The sequence below is a fragment of the Patagioenas fasciata genome, chromosome 1 (genome assembly GCF_037038585.1).
Source record: "Patagioenas fasciata isolate bPatFas1 chromosome 1, bPatFas1.hap1, whole genome shotgun sequence".
Taxonomy (NCBI): domain Eukaryota; kingdom Metazoa; phylum Chordata; class Aves; order Columbiformes; family Columbidae; genus Patagioenas; species Patagioenas fasciata.
In genome coordinates this window covers 152712729-152725235 of record NC_092520.1, presented here as the reverse complement: position 1 = coordinate 152725235, position 12507 = coordinate 152712729, and the positions used below count along the sequence as shown (strand labels likewise).

The 12507-nt window shown below is 36.0% G+C and overlaps 1 protein-coding gene across 4 annotated transcripts in view; it reads right to left on the bottom strand.

The window, feature by feature from the left end:
* Positions 1 to 1329: 1329 nt before the first annotated feature.
* The window catches only part of GNPTAB (N-acetylglucosamine-1-phosphate transferase subunits alpha and beta), a 45428-nt gene continuing 34250 nt past the window's right edge, over positions 1330 to 12507 (bottom strand). For 3 of the 4 annotated variants that reach the window (XM_065840531.2, XM_065840552.2, XM_071818057.1), the window contains 6 exons: positions 12016 to 12129; positions 10508 to 10593; positions 8664 to 8762; positions 4813 to 4980; positions 3679 to 3769; positions 1330 to 2522 (listed from right to left, as the gene is read on the bottom strand). In XM_065840531.2, the coding sequence (XP_065696603.2) occupies positions 2445 to 2522; positions 3679 to 3769; positions 4813 to 4980; positions 8664 to 8762; positions 10508 to 10593; positions 12016 to 12129 (636 nt within the window). In that variant the 3' untranslated portion in view covers positions 1330 to 2444. Of the gene's footprint in view, positions 2523 to 3029; positions 3088 to 3678; positions 3770 to 4812; positions 4981 to 8663; positions 8763 to 10507; positions 10594 to 12015; positions 12130 to 12507 lie in introns of all 4 variants that reach the window. The other variant, XM_065840542.2, reaches the window with a different exon arrangement.

Genomic DNA, 12507 nt, shown 5'->3' with positions numbered 1-12507 from the left:
TCCGCAGGTTTGGTGTTTTTTTTTTTTTTTTTTCCACCTTTTAAGATAAATGGCTTTAATTTCTTATTCAAACAACAGAAGGAGGCAAAATATGGTATGGTGTATGAGACTAGGGCAGGGCTGTCCAACTTATTTTCAGCAGGGGCCATATCATGCTCGCAGTTGCCTTCAAAGGGCCAAATGCAATTTTAGGACTATATAAATGTAGCTACTCCTACATTTATACAGACCTTACATTACATGCAGCCCTTTGAAAGCAGCCACAAGGCTTATGTGACCCCGCTGAAAATGAGTTGGACAGCCCTGGGCTAGGGTATGATGCTGAGGGAGGATTTTTCCTTAAGTCAATCCAAACAGGCACTGTTCCTCCAGTCAAATTAATTTTACAAACAGCATGCTTTGTATTTCAGATTTTTCTGCTGTTCTTACAGGATTTTCTGTCCTCAGTAACAGAGGTATTTTACTCTTTACTTACAAGGGCCTGCTCTTGGGAGGCAGAGTACCACAGTATCCCCCTTTGCATCACTTGGGTGTGTTTGTTTCTTCCTCTTCCATCACTTTTAAACTATCTTTATCTTGACCCACGAGCTTCGCTCGCTTTTACTTTTCCAATTCCCTCCCTCATCCCGCTGGCAGGAGTGAGTGGAGAGTGCTTAGTTGCCACCACCATGCTGTTCATATATTACCTTGCTTCCTTTTTAAGTGATTTTCTGTGGATACTACTCTATAAATTTACACTACATCTTTTGAGCTCTTATTCCTCTAGTGAAACAAAATGGCATGAATTGACATCCAAAACTTTGCTTGCTTTAACACCAAGGAAGTGCTACCTATGCAAGCTGTTTATTTATATGTAAGCTCAGCAGAAAAAGTGCCTTAAAATGTCAACCAAGTTATTCCAACTATTTTGATTAGAAGGCCAAATATAATTTTAAAAGCCACATATCCTAGTCAAACTTCAATCCACCTAATGATAGTTTGAAGTGTAAGAAGCTATGAAAGCTTGCTTGTATTTCTTGAAATGTCTAATTTTCTGCTAATCTGAAGTAATGTAGATTTAAATACTTCTTTATATTCTACATTTCAGTATAATACATATTGCTAGCATGAAATATAAAAATGCAAGCACTTTTAATTATTAAGGTTACAGTGCTCAAAAGCTTGATTGTACTTTGAGAATCCATTCATGCTACAGATCGATATGAAATTATTACTGTTGGAAGCTTAAGGGAATAATGAGAACTTTATATGTAAGCATTCATAAGCATTAATGGCTAATTTACCAAAATGGGCAAGTTTTGGTTTACTTTAAAACAGAAACAAGAGACCAAACTTTTATCACATTTTAGTTAATTTCAATGCAAACCAAGTATCTTACAATACATATGCACATATATTTTGTACATCATCTGACTGCAAAAATTAATGCTTTTTTGAATACTGCTAATATAATTAAATATAATTAACTGAAGATACACCACCAAAATTTCTGCTTGAAAAATTGAGCATCCTTTCCCACATAAAACTGTAATATTCTGATGTCTCAGCAAAATACAGGGCCAAACCCTGTTAAATTTAAAAACCTCAAAGCTTTATATGTCAGTAGAAATAGTGAAATACTGCTCCCATACATTGCTAAATTAAAACTGTTTGTTATCCATTCAGATAGAGAGGCACTTTTGCTTTTATATTTACAGTGCTTGTAAAATGATATACCTTGATCATTTTCATTTGATTACAACCCTCTCTTTGTAATCAAGTCAAGAAACACCACCATTGTATTCTTTGGAATATAATACACCTGATATAAAGTATCATCCAAATAACAATTAATTGTTCTTTTACTGTGTAGTTTTTTAGTAGCATACTTTTCTTCCCAATCTCAATTAAATATTACAAATAGGAGGATGAATTGCTACTGTGATTTAAAGAATGCAACATCAATAAATGTATACTAAATCTAAATGACAAGTTACATAATTCTCAATTTTCCCATAGGGCTAAAAAAAGCAGCAATGACAGCAATTTGCAAAATGTTCTGGAATGCAAGATCAAGGACCTGTTAAGCTGATCCCAAACAACTTTGCGTTCCAACATTTTATCTAGTTGGCAACATCCACTGCAATAAATGCAGCTACATTTCTTTAGGTAACCCTTTTTATAAAAAAGGATAACATGGCCATGAACTAACAGTTGTAAAGTAAGATCTGTTGAAAACTGCCTACATACAGGTTTTCCACAATTACATTTCTCTTGTTTTGCATTGTCACAGCTCCAGCAGCTTGCATATTGCGAACAGTACTGCGGAGATTCTAAGTGTAGATGCATGATTTTTTCTTCATATCAGCATATTTAAATGTCAAACCATACAAGACACTTATGAGAGAGAGATATTAAATGCTTATCACATCTTGAGGTAGACTGATCTCTAAAATAAAGTTCTTCTACACTTTGATTCGTTCATGACCAACTTCCTTTTGGATCCTTCTCCTTGGAAAAATCTTCCGTTTAAGTGCAATTAGCTGAGGAGAGAAAAATAAAGTATTTGGTTCTCTGTTGGGCTAACGGTGCATAGCTGGTCAGGCTTTCATCCTAGGAACTACAACATCTGTACCATCCATGGTAATTAAGCCAACAGTGTTCTTTTTTTCTTTTCCACTGCACAGGAAGAAAATTATTTATTCAAAGTCATCTGTTAGGTGTGCACATTTCCACTGGACTTCTCAATAACCAGAATACAAGCAGAAAGCGAAAAATACAGTATGCCTATATTCTGATTATTTTAAAGTTAATTTGTGTATTAAAATTAATATATCACCAAGCTACATTCAGTTTCTAAAAGATCAACACAAAGCTGGCATCTTATAACAGTATTTATATACCTAGCTGTAGAACTGACTTGAGTATCACTTCCAAAACCAAGTTACTAATGGAGGGCAAGTGTTTTAATATATACAAAAGGCTGAAAAATCAAGAGAAAGATTCATGCAAAAGTTATAGGTGGGAAAAAATAATAATCAAAAGCCAACCTTTCAAGAATTACACCCTCTTCATCAGACCACGGAAAGGGTTACTTAAGGCCCCAACCTGCAAAGAATTACCCATATGATTTGTTCCATTGACTTCCTCTAAGGTTAGCAGGATTAATCATGTTCAAGAAAGCCATATTATGCTTGCAGAAATGAAGGGTTTTTTCCTTGGAGTTGGATTCAAAACTTTTCTAATTCAATAGGTGCCTTTGCAATTACTCAGGGATAAGATTTAGATAAGGCCTCTAAATACTTGAATATTCTCTTCAGGACTAGAGTATAGCTATTACATAAATTTTCTTCCTGTTAACTTACTTTGCACTTTTGCCAATATGTGTGTTAATAGACCAAGAATTTTTAAAAAATTACTGATTTTGAGAATCCAAATTCAGCACACTGACGATGGACTTGTCAGCCACAAGGCACCTGAAAAGGAAATTCCACTTTCCTTCCCCTCATGTGACTCTCTTTCCAAGGAATCTCAACATGACGACTTAAAAATTGAAGTAACCCAATCATCAGTCCTGTAACATCTATACTTTCTTTATGAAGGAAAAATCCTAGCTACTCTTCAAGCATCCTTCTTGCGTTATCCTGAAGATGGAATCTATTAAGTGTTATAGATTTGATAAGAAGATTTTAATTTTACCTGTTCAGCAAAAAACGAGATGACTGTAAATACAATAAGTGTTACTAGCACACAATGGGTCCAGAATTTGAGCTTGTCTCTATATGCCCTCCTGAGAAAGAAGGAAACACAAAAACAGCTTCATATATTATAAATGCAAATATATACACTTTAAAGAGTTTCCATGGAACAATTTCCAGTACTAAAGGTCGGCTAGAAAGAGGATGGAGGCTCTTTTTTCACTAAGAGCCACATGGAGAAGACAAGGGGCAACAGGTACAAGCTGGACTGGAAGAGGTTTCGTCTTGATATAAGAAAATTTTTTTTTTACAGAGAAAAAAATGAGAAATAAATAATAATTCACTGGAACAATGACCCCAGTGATGTGGTGGAGTCCCCATCACCGGAGATTTTTCAAGACGCAACTGGACTGGGTGATAGATAATCTCATCTAGGCTCCCTTTCTCACAAAATGTTGGAGCAGATGATCTATCGAGGAGCCTTCCAACTTGGGATGTTCTATGATTCTCTCAAACATTTTGATCAACACGGATTTCCACCAGCACTTCAGCATGCTCTAACCCACCCTGGCAGAAATCTCCTTTGGTTACAAACAAGTCAAAATAAAGTGTTCTTTTGAAGCTAACTACCCCAATTTCTGAAGTTATTATGTATAAATGGCAAGAGGTAAATAAACTTTAAAATTTCACATGGATCTTTTGTGATGATCATCCAGATGTCTGACAGATAAAAAAATAAATTCTTAGTGAGAAAACTAAGTTTATATTGCTGCTGTGCAACAGGAACTCCAGAAATATTGGGGTTTTTTTCAGACTTCAAGAAACCCAGAAGTCCTGAGTTACTCTTTTTTTTGAAAAACAAAAATGAAAAAAACCACATGCATACAAAAAACCACAACACTTCATTTTTTTTTAAGTAGGTTAGGGTCAATCAATGAAATGTTAATGCCATTATGAGCACCAGAAAAACCTAAAACCTGCAAACCTCAAATTTTAGTCCAATTAGATCTTTCCACATTATTTTCACTGTTAAGTCTTTCATTAAAATACTGTGGAAAAAATGGCTTGTATCAATATGTTCTATAATTATATGCTACTGCACTACAATAACTTGAAGAGAACAGGTGTAACATACCATTCTTGGAGTTCATGCATGTGAAGGAAACGATTCCGATATTCTCTAGGGAGTTCAAATTGGGAAGGTATGGGAAACATTGATTCATAAAAATCCCTAAGCACTGCTTTCACTGTCTGAGCATCCTTGTGATTGTGATCAATATTGTCATTTAGACAAACAAATTTTCTAGAAAACAAGAAGCCATATTAGAATATTTCTTCAATAATATAGCAAAGGTATTGGCAAACTAAGAAAACAAGCAGAATCATTTTAAACAAAATTGAAACAGTATCCTTTTAAAACCAAATTGATATATTTGATAATAGTAATCAGTTTCCTTATTGTTGCATTATTTGAAATTAATTTGATTTTAATTCTAATAGCACCAGGGCTGACAGTGACCCAAAACCTCTGAGGAACCAAATGACAAACCACCTTTCTCTCTCTTCTCTTTACATAATGCTGCCATCTAATGGGCACTGGTTTGCATCATCCTAGGGCCCACCACTGGACACAGACAACAGGTTAGGTGGCCAGCATAATGATTTGGGTAAGGGTTTTAAATAAATTATCGTAAGTAAATTATCTTCAATAACCAAGTGAGCTCCATTATACAGGGTAAACATACTAAATTATTAATACTTTATTATGTATGCTGCACTCTTTAGAGAAAGTCAACATAGAAGCTATAGAAGATCGTACAAGAGAAGACAAAGCTTGGTCCTCAGGCTTTGAATTACTGAGAACACTATATAAACTGGGCAGGCAGAACATGACTTGAATCGTAGGCCCAAAGCTGAACTTGTATAATCAACCAAAATACAAACAACCACCACCTGGATAGAATTTACATGGAAATCACTGTGACCAAATAAGCATGCTCCCAATAATGCCTCTTCTAGAGTTATTTCTCATGTAAGAAACACAGAACTATTGAAGTTACTGCAAAGTATTGAAACTAAAGCAGCAGCTAGTGTGCTAGACTGCTATGTACCCTTGGCCACCCTGACCTGGTGGCTGACAACAGAAATTCCCTTTCCCACACATGGGCAAGGTTATGTGCTTTATTTATATTGTGAGATACAAGACCCTTACATTTTCCCCAGAGGGAGAAATCGTATCTGGTGACATATGCCTTGTAATCATTAACCTTTGTAAGTAAGTAGTTCTGGTCAGCTGTATTCTCTATAGTATGGTGTGTACTTTCAAAGAGCAAAGTTCAGAATTCCTACATGAAGCTGGAAATAAGCAGAACTCTAGAGCATGTCAATCAGCCTACACAGGGCATTACCATTTTTCCTCAGTCTCTACTGAATCTGGCATAATTGGTAGTGTGCAGGGGACGAACAGTCATTCAAAGTGCTACATCTGAGAAGAACAAAATATGCCTCTTGTCTTCAAAGAAGAGCAGGCTATGCCTACACTATCAAGTATTACTATGCAAAGCAGCTGGTTATGGCAATCATATGTCTACACTATAAGCATTTTAGGAGTTCACTCTGGACTATCCCTGACCTTGTCCCTTGGACTGGCAGCTCATTAGCCCTGGGAATGCAGTAGCTGCACTCCTGGAGTATACATCCCTATTTAGCTTCATCTGAAAGAGATGCAGCTTACAAACTGACAGGCTGTTACACAGAGCAAACCAAAGCAAGTGACATGGATATCAACCTGTTTCAAATGGAAAAACTGTTTTAATTCATCCAAAAGAAACCAAATCTGAAATTCCTTTGGCTATTCCAGAATTAATACCTAGATGATTAAGGCTCACTTTTCCCTGAGGATGCAAAGCAAACACTTTAGGCAGACCAGTAGTTGAAAATACTTTAAGTTCATCCCAAGGGAGGCACTGAATACCTGTTTTTAATGACTGTGTAGAATAATCATGCTGTTTTATGTGGAGGGAAAACACAGTGAAGAGAAGGAAATGCCATGCCTACATAGGCCTGCCTGTTCTCCTTTGCTAACAAGATATGACTACAGTACTGCGCTATACTTTGCAGAACACAGCCCAAGCAATTAACTCAACCTCACTTTTCAAACCAGCCAGCATTCTGGGACTACAATGCGCTATTGTTCCTTCAGAGGAAAAAAAAAAAAAGGTATGCATATACAGAGTCTCAGGCTGAGTCCATAATAGCATGCCAGTACCTCCTATGAAAATTAAGGAAGATTCAAGACAGATCAGCTCACCTGCCTCATCTTGCCTGCTGAAGTTCCTGAGGCAGACTAGACACCCTTACTCAAACACATCCTCATCTAAGGATGCAGTCACTCCACAGGCAGCTCCATTTTAAGTTGCTAGAAGGCCTCAATCCAGTATGCATACACATAGCACAACCAACAGAGTGTCAGGATCAAGTCTGACATCAGCAACCACCCTTCAAAGTAAGAAGTCAGTGATTGCAAGCACAAACTTGAACACTGAAGGTGAGAAACTCATGTCACATGCCCTCCTTGGCCCTAAAAGAAGGCTTGAAATCACACCTACACGTCAAGAAAAAAGTCCTAGCCAGCAGATACAAAGAAATGGAGGAAGAAGAGGAGGTGTCAGGATCAGTTAAGGCACTGCTCACTTTTCTTTTGAACTGAGTAATTGTGGGAACTGTAATACAGGAGTTAATGTGGCCAGAAAGCACTCTTGTAAAGAAGAACAATAGATACAAGCCATCTTCAGCTGCAAAATATCTCAAAACTAGCATTCCCCATTGTAATTGAATGATCTAGCAAGTAGTACAGTGTAAGAGGCAAGTGAGAACTTGCTCTTTATCTAGAAATGCAAATAATGGTGTAGCTTCACAGGCAGCTGTGATTCCCCAATAGCTTGCTGTGGCCTGCAAGAAGAGGTTTCACTTTCCCTGGCCTAAGGTACCTGGTCATACTTTCCTTCTTGCTCTGTATTTTGACACTTGTCAGAACCCTCCTTGAGGCCAAACTCATTAAACTGGCAGAGAACTCTCTAGTTTTCTGAAGACAGAAGTAAGATGCAAGATAAAAGGAAGCAACCAAGAGGAAGGAAGGAGAGAGATGGGTGGACACACTGTCTCACTTCCAGACAGTTGGCTATTATCTCACCATGTCTTTTTGAACCCCAGTCTTATGCAATGGGCTCAGGACTACATTAAATGCTACTATGAAGCACATTCAGACTTGAGTCTCAAATATAGTATTCTTTGCTTTGCAAGGTGACTGCTGTGAAATGTATTCCAGGACATCTATTTTCCCCATTTCAGTAATTTCAAAAGCCCACTTCAGCACTAGAGAGCCTATTCTCAGATCTCGGTATCTAAGCCTTTCACCACTGCAGAGTGGAGAAACAGAGGAATACCTTCCAGCTTTGGATGGCTTCTCATCAAATATTAAAAAAAAAAAAAAAAAATAATAATAATAATAATACTTCTTGCCATGTTGTAACAGAACATGAAAGCATAATCGATATGCAAAACTGATTTTCTAACAAAATAATCCACACCTAAGTTTTATTTTTAAATTGCTACATAAAGCAGATCAAAATGCTCTTCCTTTAAAATAAAACTACCTGCAATATAAACTGTATGCCTTCTAGAACAACAATAATGAAAGCCTCAAAAATAGCTGAAGTTTATCTTCCATTTTTCCAAGGTTTTAGATATGTAAACAAATTTAACAGAAACTAACAAGATAACACCTAGCATAACAGAGAGCAGTCACTTATCTTCAGTTAAATGGAAAAAATTAGAAGTACTTTTGGTTAAAATTGGTCTTGCCCTGTAACACACAGTGTAGAAATACACTGCAATAATTTCTTTTTTTTCAATGCACAGTTTAAACAATTGAAGTAGAAAATTAAAACCATCTCACAACTTCATACAGATCTAGAAACAGAATACCTGGGATTTTTTCGTATGTCATCCAGCTGACCAACTACATGAGAAACATTTGTCCGAATCATTTTGAAGGCAATTTCCTCTTCTCCCATTATTTCAAACCTTATTGTTAGAAGGAAAAAAAAAAAAAAAAAGAATTATGGATTAATAGAACAACCTAAAGTCAGGTTGAATAAATATTAATTTAATATTTAATGTAATAATTTATTTCTAATCTGACTGCCCAACCTTCACTAGAACTTCTAACTTGGTTTATATCAGTATTACATTTCCCAGCTAATGCTCTTGTACAGAACCAATTTTCTGTAGATTTATTACTTGCCACATATAAACCTAAGAATAGAGTGCTAATACAAATTATGTAAACTACAAGTTTTGGCATTAATCTGAAAGCAGACATAACACTTACTACACTCTTTTTAAAACACAAAAAACCAACAAAATTTACAATTGTAGTTTATAATGACATTTCAGACATTAGAAAATATGTTCTTCTTATCCAATCACCAATCCCAGAAAAATCTTAGAATAAAATTACAGATTAATATATAAAACTACAGCCTTAAATAAAACCTTCCCCACCCACCTAATCAATAACTTAGACATAAGTATATGAAATGCAGGAACATGTAATTTCTGAAGGATATCTTGAGTTCAAAAGGGGGTCAAATGCTCTTTCAACAGTCGTAGTAGTACCACACTATATTTTTTACCTCTTGATAGAAGAAAAGACCCTGCCTACTTCTTGAAGTCTCACCTGAGAACATACTGCATTTATTAAGTTCACAAAATTTACAATACAGTTATTCAATATTCAACAGAAGAGCAGTTTATATCTTAAACTGATTTATACTAATGTATTTATATCATTAAGCACAGCAAATCCTTGCCTCCACCCCAGCATTTTCCAGTCTCATTTGTTGTGTTAGCTTTTTGGTTTTTGCATAAACTCTCCTGGGAAGAGAATTATTTATAAAGCTTACAACACAATTTGAAGGACTATGAATTAATGTACAATAATGTCCAAAAGCTGCCCTAAGCAGCAACTCTAACCCCCTTTCATTTTACAGCTTTATTGAACTCTGTAGCCACCCTGGGACACCTGCATGCTTCAGAGACTCCCCACCACTAGAGAGACAATGGGCAGGAGACAAGGCTGTCAGCTCCACATCACTGAACAGCCTCATTGACATGCAACTCACTGACATGCAGCTTCCAGAGAAGAAAGATCTGATAGAATATAATGTCAGGTGGATCCACACAAATAGAATTGTTCAAACCCACAGTCATGATCATGGTTTAGTCCTGCCCTTTCCATAGGGGGTAGAAACATTTTTCCTGTCCTTCTCCCTCCCGCCGTATCACTCCTCCTTGCAGGAAGACTACAAGGTAGTTAGGGCTAAAATGCTTTTTCTTTTCATTTTATTTTATTTTACTTTTTGGTAGAAGAAAGGACAAAGCAGATTTACAACTTCTAGCTACAGGACAGGCTGTTTCTTCCTTTTTACGCTACTTTGCCCTCACTCCCTACAGATAGTCAACTTACATAAACATCCAAAGACACTCTGGCTTTCTGTTGTACAACACAAATTAGTATCTGACTCAAGTTGACAGGAGTAGCATGGAAATACTTAGCTTACTAAATAAGGAACTGTGAGAAAACACACGTCATTCTGTATACTGAAACGTTACATAAGTAGGTATCAGTATGTTTCTTCAGTTCTACTGTTAAAATAAGTTGAGGTAAGATTTGTTAGCATACACATTCAATCTTTGGTCATGTAGATACTACTTTTTATTGCTTTACAAAACCTAGCATAGCTTTTCACAGGACTGTAACAACATACCTGTATTTGTTTTTGTCCTTGTATGCCTTACGAATTCTGTCAGTCACAGGTTTGCAGTTAGTCACTAGGTTTTTTGTTACTGGAGGCTGGAAGATAACATTGATTAGATTATGTGTTACTGAAAATGACAGAGTCTGTTATGAAGATGTACTTTGTAGAAAACTTATATTACTGCTAGAAATGCCTGCACACACTTTACTCTCCTGGAATGAAAAGCAATAATTTCTTGATCAACTGTTGAGGGGAAAATCAAACAAAGATATGATACTGGTGCACAACATCACAATTTCCTAAGTATATAAATATTACATAAAACTACAGATCATTTTTTGGCAAAAAACATTGCAACTTCAGCATTTTATCCTCACTAAAATATTCAGAAATTGTAGCTCATTTGACAGCTGTCTTTCACATTCCTCTCGTAGAGGTCACCAGTTACACTGGCCAGGCAAACTCTGCAGAACAGCTGATACACGAGGCCTTACTTCTACCACAATCTATGTTGAAACAATTCTGGGAAATAAAATCCCCATTCTCAAGGGATATTTCTGTGGGAGTAGACTCACTGCAAGAAATTTAGCTGTTGCAGACAACAGAAGTAGAAATAAATTAGGCATCTGTGCTAAACACAAGCACTATTTTTTCACTATTTGAACCGACCAATAAGTACATTAGTCATTACTGCTTAGATTAGCAATATTTTACTAACTCTAAAAAAAAAAAAAAAATCAATCTGATGTTGTACCCCACCACAGAAACTTATTTTTAACTCCATCTTAAAATATATTCATGACATTCAAAGTTCTTCACAGAGTTTTCCAAACTGAATTGAGAGTCATGAAGAGGCAAAATGAAGTAAGGCTATACTGGATGTAATGTTCTCAGACTGTGCAGGATTCTCAAATCCATATTCCCATTTCTTCAAATCAGGCTGACAGAATTGCTTTATATAAAACTTCGATGGAATTCAGACTTAGGGGAAAAATATTTTTAAAACCTTGTAACATAACCTGATAAGAACACAAGGCAGGATAGATGTCCAGAGGGAAAAGAAGAAAAAGGAAAAGAAGATAAAATAGTCAATGCCTGTACACAATTATCTACACATATACTGTAGATCTCTGTACTATGAACTGTATGTGTTGAGGAGCAGTAATACTCTTCCACTACCTAAAAGGTCATAATCTGTACTCATTAAAATTTTTTGCTTCGATACAGTATTGGTTTGAAGTTATAAACCACCAGGTCATCAATTTAGCAAAGTATGTGCACACTTTTTTTTTTTTTTAACATTCTAAAGCTCAGTTTTTCTCTGTGTTTGAAGGAAATTGATGGCTTTGTAAGTTATAAAGTAGCTCGTCAAATTTTCATTTTATAACAATTCATGTACGCACAAATAGAAATTTTTGTAAATACTTTCCTTCTAGAAAGCACACCAGCTTTTCAAGCACAGTAAAAACATGCTCATGAAAGAAACCAAGCCATCTTTTCAGACCAATGTTTCTTACCAGATTGGGATCATAATAGGCTTCCTGAGTTGGTGGAATGACATGGATCTGAGTGATGTTGGCAGGAAGAACTTTGGAGCAATTTATTAGCATTTGTTCTAGACTTGTCAAATCCTAAGAGAAAGGGAAGGAAAAAAAAAGATAAACCTGTTTTCTCACTGACATAATTCTAAAAATCATGGGTGCACAGATATATTTAGCATATATATATTTAACAAATTTCCATGCTACTGTTGGAAAAAAAAGACTTAATATTCAGTAGAAGGTAATTCAATAACTGTCAAAGTCACTGGGACTCCCAGTACACCTAAAGTAAATGCTCAGCACACAGCTGAATTAAGATCAGATAAAGCATGACTTAGTGTCATTTTCATCTAAAAATCTAAAACACACCTTTACTGATTATGTTAGGATAATGTACAGAATTCCCAAATCAGCAGTGGCATAGTACATCCCAAATCAAGCAAACAAACAGAAAAGTGAACCGAAAGA